The 17,836-nt window shown below is 35.8% G+C and overlaps 1 protein-coding gene across 10 annotated transcripts in view; it reads right to left on the reverse strand.

The window, feature by feature from the left end:
* Nucleotides 1–17,836, reverse strand: part of UIMC1 (ubiquitin interaction motif containing 1) — a 105,317-nt gene that overhangs the window by 24,503 nt on the left and 62,978 nt on the right. For all 10 annotated transcript variants that reach the window (XM_016158308.2, XM_016158307.2, XM_016158309.2 and 7 more), the window contains 4 exons: nt 15,606–15,670; nt 13,554–13,630; nt 9,939–10,039; nt 5,116–5,269 (listed from right to left, as the gene is read on the reverse strand). In XM_016158308.2, the coding sequence (XP_016013794.2) occupies nt 5,116–5,269; nt 9,939–10,039; nt 13,554–13,630; nt 15,606–15,670 (397 nt within the window). The remainder of the gene's footprint in view (nt 1–5,115; nt 5,270–9,938; nt 10,040–13,553; nt 13,631–15,605; nt 15,671–17,836) is intronic.

The raw sequence follows: 17,836 nt of genomic DNA on the forward strand, positions 1-17,836 counted from the left end.
TATCAGATTGCCTTTCCCTGCCTTTTATCTTTCCCTAAACTCTACCAGGCTGACAGCTTATCCTTTATGTATTAGCATAAAGAAACACAGACCTCACAGAGACAATACAGGCAAGAATATTCAACAATTAACAGCAGTTACCACTTACTGAATGCCTATTACAAGCTAAACACAAGTGCTAGGTACTTTATAAAGTGTCTCCAATTCTTATGACAATACTGATGATGTCAGACTAATTTTACAAACGAGGCACCAGATCCTCAAAGTGGTAAGGTAAGTTCTCAAATATTGCCCAATTGACAAGTACTACAGATAAAATTTAAGATTAGCTCCACCTAGTTCCACAGCCCATATTTTTCCCACTCTATTATACTGCCCAAAATAAAACATTGGCTGTTCTCCCAGCTTCCATCCTTGCCCCCCAACCCAACGAATCGATTCACAAGCAGCCAATGTGAAGAGTGATCTTTTGCTCAAATATTAATTCATCCTTTGCTCGAATGATTCTAATGGTTCCTCCTTTGCTCAGAGTAAAAGCTAAAGTCCTTATTATGGCCTAAGAGCCTTAAATGATCTGTCCACTTGTCCCCTCCTCAATCACCTCTCTGGTCTTATTGTTTATCTCTCCTCCAGTTACTCCACTCCTGCTGCACTGGCTTCTTTATCATTTCTCATACATACCAAGCCAGTTCACACCTCAGGGTCTTTACATTTACTGTTTCATTTCATCTACCTACAACACTCTCTCCTCTCCACCTTGAAATCCTCTTAGCTTACTCCCTCACTTCTTTTAGGTGTCCTCCTGCTCAAATATCACCTTCTCAATGCGACCTTCTCTGACCACCAATTTTTAAATTGCTGCCTCCTAACCTTAGACTCCCTATCACTCTCTCCTCTCTTTTTTTCCCTCCAAAATACTTACCATCACTTGACATATTGTATATTCGTTTGTCGAGTTTTGGGTATCCCACTACAAGAATATAAGCTACAGGAGAACAAGGATTTTGTATATTCTGTTCATTGTATCTAATATATTGTAGGTACTTAATATTTACTGAATGAATAAACAGAGAGCCTTATTCTTCCTAGGTGTTTACATAAAAATGGTCTCAAACATTTTCCAGAAAGCAAAGGCAACCTATCTTTGTCCTAGTCTAGATTAATTTAGCAAATCCTCTCCCCTCAAACAATGCCTTTAAAGACCATTCCTTCCAATTTTTCCCTAGCTGTGAAATGATGGCCACATGTGTCACTGAAAAATAGAATGAGCATTCCAAACCAACTTAGCCAGAGTGTAGAATTATAATCAAATAAAACTTACAGCAAAGTTAATCAGACACATATTTAATGATATGCATAACTGTTACTGTGCTGCATGGTAACTAGGCATAAATGGTAGACACTTCATGTAAATGACTCTAATTACTATTTTTTTATACAACTAAACCAAGCATATCTAGGATTTGATTCAGGAGAAAACATGAAGCAGAAAGCTGGATACTCAACCCTAGAAGGTAAGTCCTTTCTCTTATTCTATACCCTTAAGGGAAAGGGTATAGAATAAGAGCCTGGGTTATCCATTCTCAGGCAAAGGGTATAGAATAAGAGCCTGGGTTACCCATTCTCAAGGGTAACACTTTTTCCCTCCATTGCAGTAGAGGTTTCCTTTTACTAAAGATTACAAAATCAGGCTGAGGGCCTGACTTCTGTCTCCAGTCATAAAACTGAGAGGAACCAGAGCAATTAATACTGTCTCTGGCAAGGAAACAGGGGCAGGCAAACTGGTAGAGAAACCAAACATTTACTGAGGACCTATGCCAGGCACAGTAGCAGGTGCTCTACATAATTCCTCTAACTTCCCTATCCCACCTATAGCCCCAAATTCTGTTTGGGTAAGAGGAGTAAGCAGAGAGTAGGATAGTTCCAGTGAGGACTTCCTCCTCCAAATTCTCTCATAGAGACTAAAATGTTACCAAAGAGGATAATTTAGGTTAGCAAGTTAACACTATTAAGAAGAGTAAGAGGAAGTTGCTGTTTAGTGCTCTGTCCCTTACTTCCTATCTTATCTAACCCATAGGAAGACAAAGGGGCCCCTACTTTCCTCTGGGTTTATCCAAACCTATCCAGCCATTACAGCCCAGGCTAAGCCCACCCTCTCTGAGACATCATCCCTACTCACTGTAGCTATTTTTCCTATTGCACTTACTGTCAGGGACAATCATTTGGGTGTATAATCATTTACTTTTTGTCACTCTGTAATTAATTTCTTAGATTAATGCTTATCTCCCCAGTGAAATGGCAAGCTCCTTAGCTGCAGAAATCTTATCTTAAACGTCTATAGTATACCACATAAGATATAACACCATTAAAAAAAAGTGTTCTATAAGTATCTAGATGAATTAAAATTAAGTAGGAAGGCAGTAGGTAATAGAAAAGAATCAAATTTCTGTCTCTAGTCAAATAAGCTGGTGTTGAAGTTTGTAGTACTCTAGATTTGTCTTTATTATACTTAGGAACTAATTTTTAAAACTAATTTCCCTATGTAAAGAAAGTGTAACTGTCATTCAGGATACAGCAGACATCTTTGGATGGAGGTCTGAGACATTTGGATCAGAGCTACAAGACATACAGAACCAAAAATATAAGGGTTTCCAGTTATATCAGAAAACATACATCTATAATGTCTGAAAGAGTCCTCAGGACCATAGTGTAAATCCAATTAAGCAGTATGAGACAGGGTCCCAGACCCTTGGCCCAATAGAATAGAGAACCTGAAAGGCTTTCCCTGAATGGATAATGATGCAAGTCTCAGTTTACTTTCCCCAAACCTAATAGAGTCAGCTTCTCAAGTTCAATGAGAACAACCTGATTCTAGTGGTATAAGTCTACATTTAGTTTGAGAAAATTCAGAAACAATCCAACAAGCCTGAATTAACTTCAAAATCAAGTATTTGGGGCTGTGAGTTACATTACCACATCCCACTAAGAAAGAACAATTTTAAAAACAAGTGTCATATAGTGGAAAGATGTCTGACAGTAATGAATACTAAGGCATCCTATTTAAGCACAAACTACCAGACTTCATGCAGTAACTCGAGATGTCAGTAAAGCTGCTCTATACTATTCCTTATCTAATAATTCTGACAAGAAGGTAATCTATTCCTAGAGCTCAAGGGACATTCAGTTTCTCAAACATTTATTTATGGACCTCAATACCTACTAGGCTGTTGACTCAGACAACTAATACCAGTTGAATAAGCGTGTTCAGTGAGATATTGTCTTTTCCTTCTCTGGTCACCAAACGCCCAGCCCTAGAATTCTTTCAGGCACTGGAACTCTGCTAAAATCACACTAAAAGGCTATGTCAAATTAAAACTGCATCTAGAATCCCAGGCCTTCAGTGCTTTTCCATTAAGAAGCTGATGACCAGATTTAGGTCTTCGCTTTTCATTGTATTTAAAAGACTACAATGCTATTCATAAATATCCTTAAAAATGACAACAAATTCTGTGACCTAGTACTTCCACTATTGAGAGTAGTTAATAACAGCGGCTGAAAGTTCTGTGCCAGACAATATGCTAAGCACTTTGCTTAAAATCACATTTAACTTCACAAAAATCGAATAAGGTCATTACAATTATTTGACAGAAGCTTGGAAACCAGCACAGGGTCACACACTAATAAGTGACAAAGGTGGAATTCAACCTCAGTTTGACTGGACTCCAGAGCCCATCTTTTTTTAATACCACCTAAACAAGGAATATACCCTTGGGAAATAACCTCAAAATACAGCAACAACTTTAGGCTCACTGCCATGTAAGTACAACATGGCAAAGCATTCTAAATACACAACACTTAAATAAATTGAAGCAAATCAGATTACAAAATATTATGTAGGCACCAAAGATATTTTTACACCTAACTTTTAGTGACTCATAGAGGAAATTTCATGCTGTAAGTAGAAAAAGCAAAATACAAAATTTTACATATAGTCAGGTCTCAACTATATAGAAAATAAATCTGCACATGGAAAGATCTAAATTTACTGCTAAATAAAAAAAGATGAGTTGCAGAATAATATATATACAGCATGGCCCCACTTACGTAAGTAGTGCCTGACTCATTTTAAGTACTCAATAAATGTAAGCCATTATGATGATGATACTTTAATAATACTTTATATTTTTATAGTACTTTATAATCATAAAAATCAACAAATTTATTTAAATTATAAGCTTTAGCACTTCTTTAATAAATAAAAAGTGTACTACTTTAGAAAAATTCAATAACATGTGCCTTTCTTTCCTAGAAACATTAACTTATAAAATAACTCATAATTATACAATTTCAGATTAAATAGCTCTAACTTATAGGAATCGAATAGCACTGAGAAAGATGTTGCAACAATACCAATCATCTAAGGTATGGTTATATTCAGCATGTTGGACCACATAAAACTGTGCTGATACTATTATATTTAGAGTTTAAAGTCATAGAAAGAAGGCGAGATCAGGGGTAGTACTTCAAGGGCTGTGTTGAACAAGCTGATTCCCTTGGCCAGTATCTTACACTACTAAAACTAAGGCTTTGGGTGCATTCTTCAAGAGATAATCAATAGCTGCAGGGTGATACAGCAGACACATACAGGACATGAATGGAAATTAGAAATATTTTTCAGCTGCTATCTTTAGGTAGAATTTACACACAAACAACACACACACAACCCCATAAGGAACTTATTTTGAAGGAAAAATGGGCAACTCTTAAACTTAGTTCCTCAAGTTCCTTAAGGATGTTAATATTTGAATATTTAAGTTGAAATGCAGTCTGTGGCATCACACTGATTTTTGGCTTACCTATATAGCAAAGAACAAATTGAAACATTTAAAAATGAAAGATTTTTCCCTTCCTTTTCTCCTCAGGTATGTGAAACAAAATAATAAAACTTCCAAAGTAATACAGAACATGAAAAATGCTGAAAATTAGAAAACAAAGCAGAAAACCAACAACTATAACTCTGAAGAAGAGTTGTCTGTTTTTCTTGCACTGTACTGTGTAGGATTACAAAACCATCACACAGACAAAGAAGAGTTTGGCTATTGTGTAAGTCTTTACCTGTTTCTTGCTCCATTAGCCCATTGCAGTACATGGCATGTTGTTCGATCTTTGTGAGTGGGAAGCCTTGGTCACATAGTGGGCAGGATACCTTGGTACTGGCTGAGAAGGCAGAAGTACGTATTTCCTTCTCAGTATCTTCCCTGTTACCAACCTGAAGAATATGACAAATGGCAATTTTAACAGTTTTAATTTATAAAATATATTTCCCCCCAAGAGACTTCATCCCACACTTCATTTACTTTCAAAGAGACAATATCAATCAGTTTGCCAAATTCAGGACTGAGGGTTGAAAGATACAATAATATAGTTAATACTAACTCAGTGCCTGTCTACTAGTGCTAAGCACTCTGCTTATTAATACTCATTTAATCCTCATAGTAATCTTAAAAAGGTATTAACATACCCTTTTACACATGAGAAAAGCATTGTCCAAAACACTAAGGCAACTTAACCAAAGTTACAGAACAAATAAGTGGCAGAGCTAAAATTCAAACCAAGGACTTAGCTGGCTCCAAAAACTGAGGGCATTCCTCTCTATCATGCTGCAAGTCCCTGTCCTCGTTAGGTCAATATACTGTGTCTGTGGTGTTTCAGCAGTCTGTGTATCAACAGTATCTTAAAAAAAAAAAACCAGCAATCTCACAAAAGAACTGTGATACTGTAAGTGACTTCAGACATAAGGAAGTTAGAAAACAAAAGAGCTCTAAGTAAAAGCAGCACAACTAAAATTTAAGAACCTAGTCTTCAGCTTAAACCAGTAAGTATACCACCTCGTGTTTTACTTGTGTCTTTTGGATTGAAAGGGAAATACAACTAAGACTCAAATATTTAAGATAGCCAAATAATCATAAAGACAATTCTGCCGAAGCCATTTTTATACCTTATCTCTCTTGCCCCTCTGTGTTCCATAGTCATCATTTTTCCTATAGTTGCCAGTGTCTCTCAAAGGCAGTTTTATCTTACCTTTACAGGTCAGAACTAAGAACTCTACGGTGATTAATTCAACAGTATGCATGAACACTGCAGCACTACTGCCTAACACGTGCTTCAAAAGAGAGTATGTCTACCCAATCAACATGAAACTGTCCTGCATAGCCACTACTTCCATTTAAGAGCAAGGAGTACCTGGGCTATCATTATGCCTTACTATGGGGAAAAAATAAACCATCTTCTGGTACAAGAATAAAACAGGACCAAAAAAGCAAAGAGTCGATCACTTGAGCTCTGAGACAACTGTTTTTTGTGTGTTTTTTTTCTTTTTATTCTCTTTAAATTTAGGTCATCCTCAAAATCTACTGCATATGAATGTGATCTATCAGAGAGGGAAACAGGCCATCTAAATACCAAGTTAAAGAGTTTCCACAATTGCCAGATGTTTTCAATATGCCTGCCTTTTACTTAAGAAAACATACTCTGAAAGGTAAAAAAGGGAAGATGAGAAAAGAACAATCAGTGGTTGAGTTCCTATACTGTGTGAGGCTTGAGCATGCATTTTCCACATCCATCCCTCACAACCCAACTGACCAAGGTACCAGTAGCTTCAGTATTACAGAAGAAATTGAAGCTTGGAAAGGCAAAGTAACCTACTGATCACAAAATTAGTAAGTAGGAAATATAGATCCAAACCTAGGCCTGTGCGTGGCATCAAAACCTTCAGTATTTCCATTCTACCACAGTGTGGCAAAAGTAAAAAAGCATGTCCTCCCACACGGTTTCTGGAAGCTGACTCTGCCAGGAATTGAGAGACTATATGGTTCTATTATTCTCCTCTAGGGGGTGGGGAAGAATCAAGTGGGTCTCGAAGTTCTAGGTGTTACTTATTCCAAGTTTAGTCACTAAGCTTCTCACACATCCAGGTTCCTCTGTTTATAAGTTTTACAATGAAAAGCTGTCCTGTTCATGCAAAGCCATTTGAGCAGAGGGGAGAAAAATCAATATACCCTAAAATTTGCAAGTAGTCTTGAGCTACTGAAAGTTAGTGGTAATTGAGCAGTTATTAGGCATTCTAAGGTTCACTAAGCACAGAAATGTTATATTATACACCAGGAATGTCACAGTGCTCACACCCTGCACTATACATCCTGTGTATTCATCACCAGTTCTATAAAATGCGGTGAACATACCTGCAACTATTAATGTATTCAAGAGGGAATAGTCTATTATTGTCTTTTCGTGAATACAAGACCACTTACAATCACACTTCTAGGCAACCCAGAAGATTTCTGAACATTTTTATATTAAAGTAAGATTTTTTTCAGCAACATTAAGATGATCTATTTAACATTACCTATAATGAAGAAACCTCAAGAAAAAAAATACAAGCAAAGGAGCTTTTATTAGGACCATGTAGTCAGGGATTTATTTGGTCTCTGCAGAGTTATTTCTACTTCTTTTAAAATACTATACAGCCGTTTCTCAAAAGAGGTAGCTGGACACTAAATCTCTTAAGTGTCTTTTACCTTCTGGCCTCAAAAGAAACTTCACACCTCAAGAAATGAACCCGGTGAAAATAAAAGTATGTCCCACAAATCACCAACCCCCACCTGTCTCATGTCTTAGAAAGCTGCTTATTAGATCTTTCCACTCTTACCATAGGACTCTTATCACAGTTTACTTAAAAACCAATTGATTAAACTGACTATTTGATTCTGAATAACACACATTAACTCTTCTGAAAACAGATTATCTGAGACTCCAACTAAAGGAAACTCTCAGGGAAGAAAATATTATTTCCAAAGGAACGTGACCACTGCAGGAAATCAAATCAAGAGGGATTATAGTTCTGCCACAGGTATTCATTCCAAATACCTTAAACATGGTTGAGCATTCTGTCATTAGTAGGGTAATATCACTGAACAGCCACAATACATTAAAAGTAATAAATAATAACTGTTCTACATCATACTTCTACTTGTGCCAGATCTCTACTATGTGTCTTATATTCTTTATCTAATTTAATCTTCAGAGAAACCCACTGAATGTCTCCATTTTACATATGAAGAACTAAAATTCACAAAAGCATTTCTCTTATATGCTCCCCTAATCCCCTAGGCATCTCTCTCTCATTAGATTTGTGAGACCACATTATAACTTTAAGGACAAAGATTTTTTTTTCTTATATCTCCAGAGTCTAAAACAATGACTAGATCCCAGTATATTAATTATGATATTTGATAAATAAATTAATAAAATGATTAATTAAATAATTTTCCCAAGGTCACATAGTTAAGTGGTAGGATTGGATCTGAAGTCATGTCTTCTAATTCCAATGCTCAAGCTCCTTGCACTACACCAAATCACCTGCCAATAAACAAGAAATCTTAGGACTAATGACCCTATGCATAGATTCTAAGAGCAAGAGTCCATACCCATTATACAACCTTTGTGCAAATAAAATGTAGATTCTATCGTTCTAATAAATAACTTGTAACTAGTAAGAAATTACTCAACTTAAAAACTACAGCTTCTAACTTCTTTTAATAGAAATTTTAATACTATTCAGAGACATCCACAGATATCAGCAAACAGCAACACAAAAGGAGGACACTCGGTGTGAGAAAGGCCATACAATTCCATCCATTTAATGTGTAGTGGTGCAGATATATACACTATAAATTCTAAATATGGTTCATATTCTTTGCCCCAAAGAGCAGTCTCCTTTGTAGTCATGGATGAGTAAGAAATCAACCTTGATTAACTAAAGGCTTGCAAGGCTTCTGTATATTAGGATGACTGTGTTAGTAACACTGTTTCCCCATCCCCATTTGAAAGGTTCTGGCCCCTCCCAAGGAAAAGGACCGGAGGCCATTTGGACCTAGGGCCATTTCAACATTACCTAGCAGGATCTATCCTCAGTCACTCTGCTGCAGGAAGTGTCATCATCTTTTCAACCACCACTGGCATCAGGGAATCTTAGTCTGTCAGTTGTGACAGATCTGGTTCCAGGGAACCAAGCAGTGTACATGATTCATAAAAGCAGAATTCCTATCCAGTTACCTGCTATGCAGAAACTAGGGAAGGGATCTAACTTCTACTATTAAAGCTGTTTTCAAAAAAGCTAGAGTATAAAAAGGAATAAAAGATGCAGCCTCTTTAAGGTACTCAGGATAAAACAGTATTTACAAAGGTAACCAAAATCTTTATTTCCACAAAAACATTAGTGTAATTCTCAGGCTGCTTTACACAACAATAGATTTTAAAGACTTTCAATTCATTAAATGTATTCTTGGTAATTAAATGTTTTGGTCGCAATATAAAAAATATACACTGAGAACCTTACCCAGATGTATGACCTTGTATCAATCAGCTTTATGGTTAATGTCAGATATGTGAAGTCAGGAAAGGTAATACTGCAAATAGAGATTTGCTTATTTTATCACACTCATGTTCTGACTTTGCATTTCTGATCATGTCTACAAATTAGGGCTGATATTTCTCTCATAATATAGTGATGATTTCTAAGACACTTCATCTCTACTATTTCAGTATTAATAGAAAATACCCCAGACTTTAGACAAATCAGTGTTCGAATTCCAGTTATACCATTATTAGCAATTTGAATTTCAACAAATTACTTAAATATGCTAAGCTTCCATTTCCCCATTGATAATAAAAATAATAAAGTATATTAAAGTACTCAAGAAATGGTAACTACTGCTATTTTTAGAAACAATGCTGAACTGATCTTACAAGAATCTCTGAGATAAGTGTTTCAAAAGCTACAATGCTCTGTCACCTAAATCTTTTTAACCAAGGTCAACGTAGCACCAGAGGACTAGCAGTAGAAAAAAACACTGAAAAAAATTATAGAGAATATTCACCTCATCTGCCATTATAATTCTTACTTCATCCGGGGTCTCTCTGCTACCTGGAGAGACTTCTCTTTCAAGGTCAAAAGTTTCAGGGGAACTTAGCTGTGTCTCTGTAATTAAAAAAATTGAAATCTCATTAACTTTCATTTTGTATTTTCGCAGTTAATTTCCCGAAATTTACTATGTCCCCTGAAGCTTAGGGTATAATAATATTGTGGTGACAAGACAGATCTAGCTTGTTTCTTCTTTAAAGCTTTAATGAGGCATAATTTACATACAACAGAATTCACCAATTTTCAGTATATAATTCAATGTTTTAATAAATATATACAATTTATACATGGTATCATTTATACCATGTAATTACCACCAAAATCAAGATATAAAATATTTCCAGCATCCTAAAAAGTTCTCTCTTTCTAGCACCCCAAAAGTGTACCCTCCCATTTGGTTCCTTGCAATGACCAATCTACTTTACGTTTCTATAGTTTTGCCTTTTCTAAAATGTCATACAGTATGTCATCTTTTGTGTCTTCTTTCATTTAGGATAATGTGTTTGAGAAGCATCCATGTTGTTACATTTATCAGTAGTTCATCCCTTCTGACTGCTAAGTAGTATTCCATTGTATGGATATATTGCAGTTTATTTATCCATTCATCAGTTTGGCTTCTTTACACCATACTTGTGGTTTTAAAGTACATTTACTTTGACAGAAAACAAAAATCTGTCAATGTTAGTTCTAATGGTTAAAGGGATGATTAGAGACAAAAACTTGGAGCAGAAGTAGAAAATACACTCCCAACAAAGATAATATATTCTTTAAGCAGTATCTATTTATTCGACAGTACCTGAGCAAGTATTTATTCAACGACAAGTTCCAGGCAATGTAAGGCTACTAGCACTAGCAACATGGAGGTATAATATGGGGTCTCTCACAGATCCAGGGATCAGCATACTATATAGCTCGTGGGCCAAATCCAGCCAGCTGCCTGTTTTTGTTAATAAATTTTTACTGGAACACATCCATACTCATTCTTCTTCATATTGTCTAAGGTTTTACTTTGTTTTCTAAAACAGCAGAGTTAACAGAGACTGTATGGCCCACAAAGCCTAAATATTTACTATCTAGTCTTTTATAGAAAAACTTTACCAATCTCTCGTCTAGACCCCTACACCTCTTAATAAAAGAACAGTAACTATATTTCAAAGGAGGACAATAAATCTGGAAAAGAAATTTATCTCAGGACACACATCCAGTAAGCTTTCTGTTATCTATACCATACATCTAACTGGTACTTCTGTGCTTCACAGATAAATGGCTGGCCAATGTTGGGCCCATAAAGTACCCATAAGATACTGAGGTATCTTCTCAATTATCAAATAAAAATTAAATACATTTCTAGTGTTAACTATGTTTTAATAAATCATTAATTTTTTAAAAATTGGATACACAATGATTTTACCACCTTCTTGGGAAAAGGATTACAGTGCATAAACTTCAAAACCTTCTCTGTCAAATCTCCCTGAAAGATATTATTTAAAAAGACATTCAGTCTATTAAAAAATAATAGCTACTCACTGCTTGCACTACTGTAATAATGTCTTTAATTAAGCTTTACTGTGAATGGCTGAAATATTCCAACTATAAAGACACTGTAAGAGGGCATCAGTTTCTTAGAAATAAACAACGCTAGTATCATGCACAATATGGGCATAAGGCTATAATCCTGCTTTTCTCAACAAGTCAATAACTCTAAAAAGATGTTATAATTTTACATATCAGACTCCTGGAACTGTCAGAAATATGTAAAATGAAACAAGTAAAATGAACTACTACATTCAATCAGTGTTTCACCTATTTAGAATAAAATTTTTGGACAATTTAGATACATAGCTTCTAAATTATATTTTTAGAAGAATTACATAGAGACTCAGGAGTCCAGCTCCATGGAGGCATTAAATTTTTGTAGCAAAATGGAAACCTTTTGCAATCTCTCTTAGAAGCGGTTTATGTCAGCAAACAGTTGGACTTAATTAGCAGGCTAATGACAGCAAGTCATGATCGTAAAAGTTATCTAAATTCAGTCATGAAGCACTTGCTTTTTCCTCTCTCATTAACTACGGCTTTCAAGATTATTATTATTTATAGGTCCCTCCTGCCTTATAAAATCCGAGGGTGACATCACATGGCATCATCCTAAACAGACTGAGTGACTTCCAAGCAGGATGGTATAAATCAGCAGTCCCAGATTAGGAGCGGGTAGAGCTTTCTTTTCACAAAGATGGCAGAGCATTTCTGATTGTTCCTGCCAAAATTGGAGTACTTGATAGTGGGGTCTCTTAGGTATCCAAATACATTTCAAATGAATTAAGAAACCACTTTCAATAAAAACCAACATAGTTAAACTTTAAAAATAAGAAAGACCATTATGACATGCTGTCAAAAGTTTTAAAATATTTGCAGCCCTTCATAATTTTCTTATTTTAGTTTCTTTCAAGTTTTTTTCCCACAGAAATTCAAACTTAGTTTATATGAGTCTTTCGGACCCTAACAGGTTAGATGAGACCAAAGGAAAAACTAGATATAACTTATAGTAACATCTGTACATCTGATGCTCAAAAGAGTTTACACATTAATAGGAAGTCCCTCAATCTCACATGAATGAGGTTATTGAAATATAATAGGCCCTACTTTTAAGAAAAGCCAAAAAAAAAAAACCCAAGCTAGAACAAATTCCTTAGAAAGTAGTGGCTCATATCATAAAATAATTCTTCAACTCAAGAGTTCTCTTGGATAGTGGGTATCTTCATTCATTTAAAATTACTTATCAAAATCTATTCACATGCATCTCTGAACGAACAGCTCTTGTACCTAAAGAAAGGTATATATTTTCATCTCCACGATTAACAAAACACAAAGTACAGTACTTAACCAGGTTAACTGTCTGAGTTAAAATATAAATACCTGTGCACAATATTTAATTTCTTGATTCCCTATTTAGCGATCCCCAACCCTTTTGGCACCAGGGATTGATGCTCCTATGAGAATCTAATGCCTGATGATCTGAGGTGAGGCTGAGGCTGGGGAACAACTGCAAATATAGATGAAGCTTCACTCGCTTGCCTACTTCTCACCTCCTGCTGTGTGGTCCAGTTCTTAACAAGCCACAGACTGGTACCAGTTCACAGCCCAGGGGTTGGCTCTTGAGAAAAATATGCTAAATGACAGGCATGTGAGGACAGCCCAACTTTGAGAATCCATAAACCAAAATACAAAATTATCTTGGCTCTGAATGTAAAATTAAGTGCTATTCCTGATGCTTTGCTGCATAACTGATGAGGCTGGTAAGCAAACAAACAGACAAAAGAGCCAAGTTAATTTCAAAACCTCAAATATCTCTAAGAGAAAAGACTGAAAATCAGAGCCAATATCAATTTTTTAAAAAGCATGTATATGTATATGTATATACATATGTATGTATGTGAAGATATAGACACACACACATCAATCATGCATAAATCCCCTGGGAGTAGGTTGAAAAAGTCAGAAAAATTAATAGGCACCAAAAGGTAGACAGCTAGTGATCAGAAATGTTGTAAAATCACAGTGAGGTGCTGCTTACCAGGACACACAGTGATTTCCTCTGCAGAATCCTCTGTCATAAGGACTGAGCTTCTCTTATTGGTCAAAGCAGTAATGCTGAAAAAAGAACCAAACCCCAAGTGAATTCCTAGTAAAATACACCAGAACACACGACCAAAAGCAATGATAAGTCATTCACAGAGCCATAGGTAATTTGATACCTTCTGTCCAATACTACAATAGCACAACAAGGAAACAAAGAATCAGCAGTAAAAACTCCGGGCCAGAAATAGGGGAAACAAACATGCTTACAACTTTGGTTCCAGTGAAATCACTAAATGAAAAGAACTTCTTTTTGAAGTCTTCATAAAGGAAGGCTGAGGGTAAGGACTATCTATGAATACCATAGAAGACAAAAACTCCACTCTGACATAAGGATGTCAAAGGTGTTTTATAGTCTCTATCTCAGCCTTCTGAATGAAGGCTAGAGATTTGTAAACTCATTAGAGAAGACACGGTGATTCTCCTGACAACACATTAGCTTTTCCTGCATCTTGCAGCTAAATTTCCTCTTTCTCTCAAATGTGGCTTTCGAAGCAACAAAAATAAGATACAATTCCAAACCGCCTACGGCAAAAATCTGCCCACACAATGGCTCCCCTCATCCGATCTTCTGTTTTACCCTGCCTGTTCATGGAGTACAGTCTCTTTCTGACACAGGAACATGTGGCTGAGCAATCTGAGCATCCAAGCTAACCCCCTCATGCTTCATAGAGCTTTACGATTAGTTTGATCACGTATGCAAGAGGACACAAATCCTCATATCAACCAAGAACTATAGAGAGGATAAAATAACCACCGATTCATGATAAAGAACTAAATCCTGATAGGAAACTACAAGTGATTTCTCTCTCTAAATAAAACATCTCATAGCATTTGTTATAAACTCAAGCCAGACATAGTTTACTTTGCATGTTAACATTAGGGCTCTATTCAAAGGGTCCATCATGAAACAATTTGCTGACATTTATAAAATGGGCTAATCAATTTGAAGTCAAACCACATTGCCTGCAATTCCAACTCTCTCCTGGTGACAAAGCATATAATCATTTATTAAAACCTACATCTGCTCTGCACAAGGCTCATTACAACAAAGCAGAGAGGCCTGCAGGAAGCAGAAGGTCTAGTCCACTTAAAACCACTTCCAAAACTGTCTTAACAACAAGAAAATCAAACCAAAGCCATATTTTTAAGCTCAGGAAAAAATACTTAGTACTATTAACTTAACAAAAAGCCTAAGAACACCAACTAAATGACAGCGAATGGCAATCAGGCCTCAATTTCCATATGGGAGATGAAGGTCACTCAACACAAGATTAAGCTCTTGAATAATCCCCAAAGATCAACTACTGGATAAAGCAATTAGAAGCCTGATCCAGTTAATAGTATAGTTTGTAACCAATCAACTACTATATATTGTTAAACTGAGAATACCTAAGAAGTCAACCCATCAATCAATGATCCAGATTGAGGAGGTAATACAAATACGACCATTTAAAAGGAAGATGTGATACAATAAGATTAAAAGTGGCATAGGACAGGGAGTGACAAAGGTTCTGTGTGGCCTGAATATATGAAGGCTTCAAAGAGGAAGTTAAGTCTTAAGAGTAGACTTATAAAATGTGTATGGTTTGGATATGTATATAAAATAAACGAGCAAAGAAAAAAGGGGCTAGGAGGACTAGAAGGACCATAAAAAAAAATCAGTCTAGAGTCTTCAAACAGGCATAGGACCCTAGCATTGTTAGAGAGTAGCATGATGTAACCACTTTTCAGGAATAGTGTAAAAAGGATTTGTGCCAAGATGGCTGAATTAGACAAGAAAAACCAAGATTTCTTCCACTTAAATATTCCAGGCTTCTATGAGATGCATATTTGAGAACTGGGCGATAATAATTTCTCCTAGACTGTGTTTATAAAAGAGCTTAAAAATCCCTGGCAAGCTGTCCCCATACAGTTTCACTCATGTGGTTCATCTCTCTTATTCTGACACCAGAGGAGAACTGAGACCTACAACAACATATAATCTTACCTTTGTGAGACAGGTACAGAGTTTCCTTCTTCAGAAGTTTCTTCAACAAATAGCCTTTGGGAAGACTGCAAAGAAATACATAACATTCTAAATATGCAGGCAAGGATGAACTAAATAAGTTTCTCTTCCGTCTTTTTTAAAAAATTAATTGTTCAACATTATCGTCAGCAAGTAGCAATAAAACACATTTAGTCAGTAAGTTTCAATAAAAAAAGTGCATATCCTGTGGAGTCAGAAGACTGAGATTTAAATCACAGATGAATCACCTATGAACTCTGTAATCTTGGGTAAGTCACATCTGAATGTTTTCTCGTCTTAAAATGAGTATTAACAATTGCCTCGCAGAATGTTATTGTGAGAATTAAACAAGATATGAGATACACTTTGTAAAACTCAACAGCACTTTGCCTAAAATATTAATTGGTGAGTCAAATGAATTATTATTTCAGAAAAGCAGTTATAAAGCTTTTGTTGTGGAAGGAGAAAATATAAAGTCCAGTTTTCAATGGAAATATTGAGTTGGGAAAAACATTCCAATCCATGACTTTCTCTAGCCACAACCAAGTTATAACATAGAACATCCTAAAGGGAAAGTTATAAAAACTCCTTTTGCTACAAATCTGCCACTATGATTTTGGTATCTGGCTACAGGGATGTTTTTTTAAGAAACGTAGCAAATAGGACCTGAATAAGGAAAAGAATTAATGGTAGAGCTGGTGCAAATGTCAACTCATTAAATGTCAGTGCACAAAGGAACATAGAAAAAGCAGTTACTGCTGACACGGGTGGACTTCTGAGTAAGTGTCTGGGCTGTGAGGCTTCTTCCAATAGAAAAGCTTACTGGCTGAAGTCTACAGGGTCTCTGAACAGGATATAAATAACCTCAACAAGTCAGGCATCTCTCTACCACTCATGATGAAATATACTAAAAACCAGGAAGCCTTTCAATCAAAGGGATGACAACACTGTAGAATGATCAGGAATGTAGCCGTTATAAAAAATAGGACTGAATAAAACAGTCCAAAGAACTAAAATACAACAGCAATAAATACTTCATCTCTTTGTTTGAACTCAGTAGTGACAAAATTTTCATTCCTAAAATCGCAAAAAAAAAAAAAAAAGTAAATACTGACATCTAGCGTCCATTTAATAGTTTTACCTTCTTAGAATGACTTACTGACTAATAAGCCTTGGGCTTCAGAATTAATCAGGACTCTAAGTTTTAAGATATCTCCACCTCTACCTTAGGGTAAAGCATGTCTATCTTTCCCAAAGTTTAAAAAAATAATAAGTATACACGTATTAATTCCAGGCTCATGCTATCACTTACATGCATTATCTCCTTTAATCCTCACAAGAAACTTTTGAGGCAAAAACTATTAAATTATTTTAGAAATCAAGAAAGTAAAACTCTTGACAGGTTAAGTAATTTGCTGAAAATAGAGTTGAATAGTGGAACTGGGATCTGACTCCAAAATCCATGCTCTAACCGCTACAGTTAGGTTGTTTATTCAAATGATCTTCCCAACCACGTCAATATATCCCAAGAATGTCTGCCTTCATTTGAATAAATCATTTTTAATTTCTAAACTTATACCTCAAGCATACTAGGAATGTAACCTGAAGGAAACTGTGGCCTAATCAAGATAAAACACTGTCTAAAGAAATAATGTTAACAGAAAAAGAAAAGTTTGCAAAAAATTTAAAAAGAAAAACCAAAGATCCAGAATCAAGCAGTGTCTTCAATATCGTGGCCTAGGAAGTTAAGGTAAACAGACATATTATCTGGTCACTATAGAAATGTCTTCTGTTGTCAGGCATTGGTAGTTTATCAAGTCTTCCCACAGACTAAATGAATCATCCCTTAAAATTTCTATTTTCTGATTACTATTTCAGCCTTCCATATACCTCATTCTAGGAGGAGTTACAGTAAATGGTGGACCTGAGTACTAGGGTCACAGAAAACATCTCTATTCCATAGTAAACTAATAAACTGTCATTTGGTGTACATGTCAGCTTGAAGTTTGGTTAGTCAAAGTCAGTTCTCCTACACCTACACAATTTGGTCATTTCTGGGAAACAAATTCCAGTATCTGAATTGAAAAATTAAGGATCAGACACTGAAAAGTAATGAACACATAGATATACTACCCCTCCACCTCCCTGCTGTATGGTCGTCAAGATGACCTCTCCATCTGCACTGACAACTTCTCTATTAATCTTGCTAATGC

Source organism: Rousettus aegyptiacus, unplaced genomic scaffold, assembly GCF_014176215.1.
Source record: "Rousettus aegyptiacus isolate mRouAeg1 unplaced genomic scaffold, mRouAeg1.p scaffold_m13_p_7, whole genome shotgun sequence".
NCBI classification, from domain to species: Eukaryota; Metazoa; Chordata; class Mammalia; order Chiroptera; family Pteropodidae; genus Rousettus; species Rousettus aegyptiacus.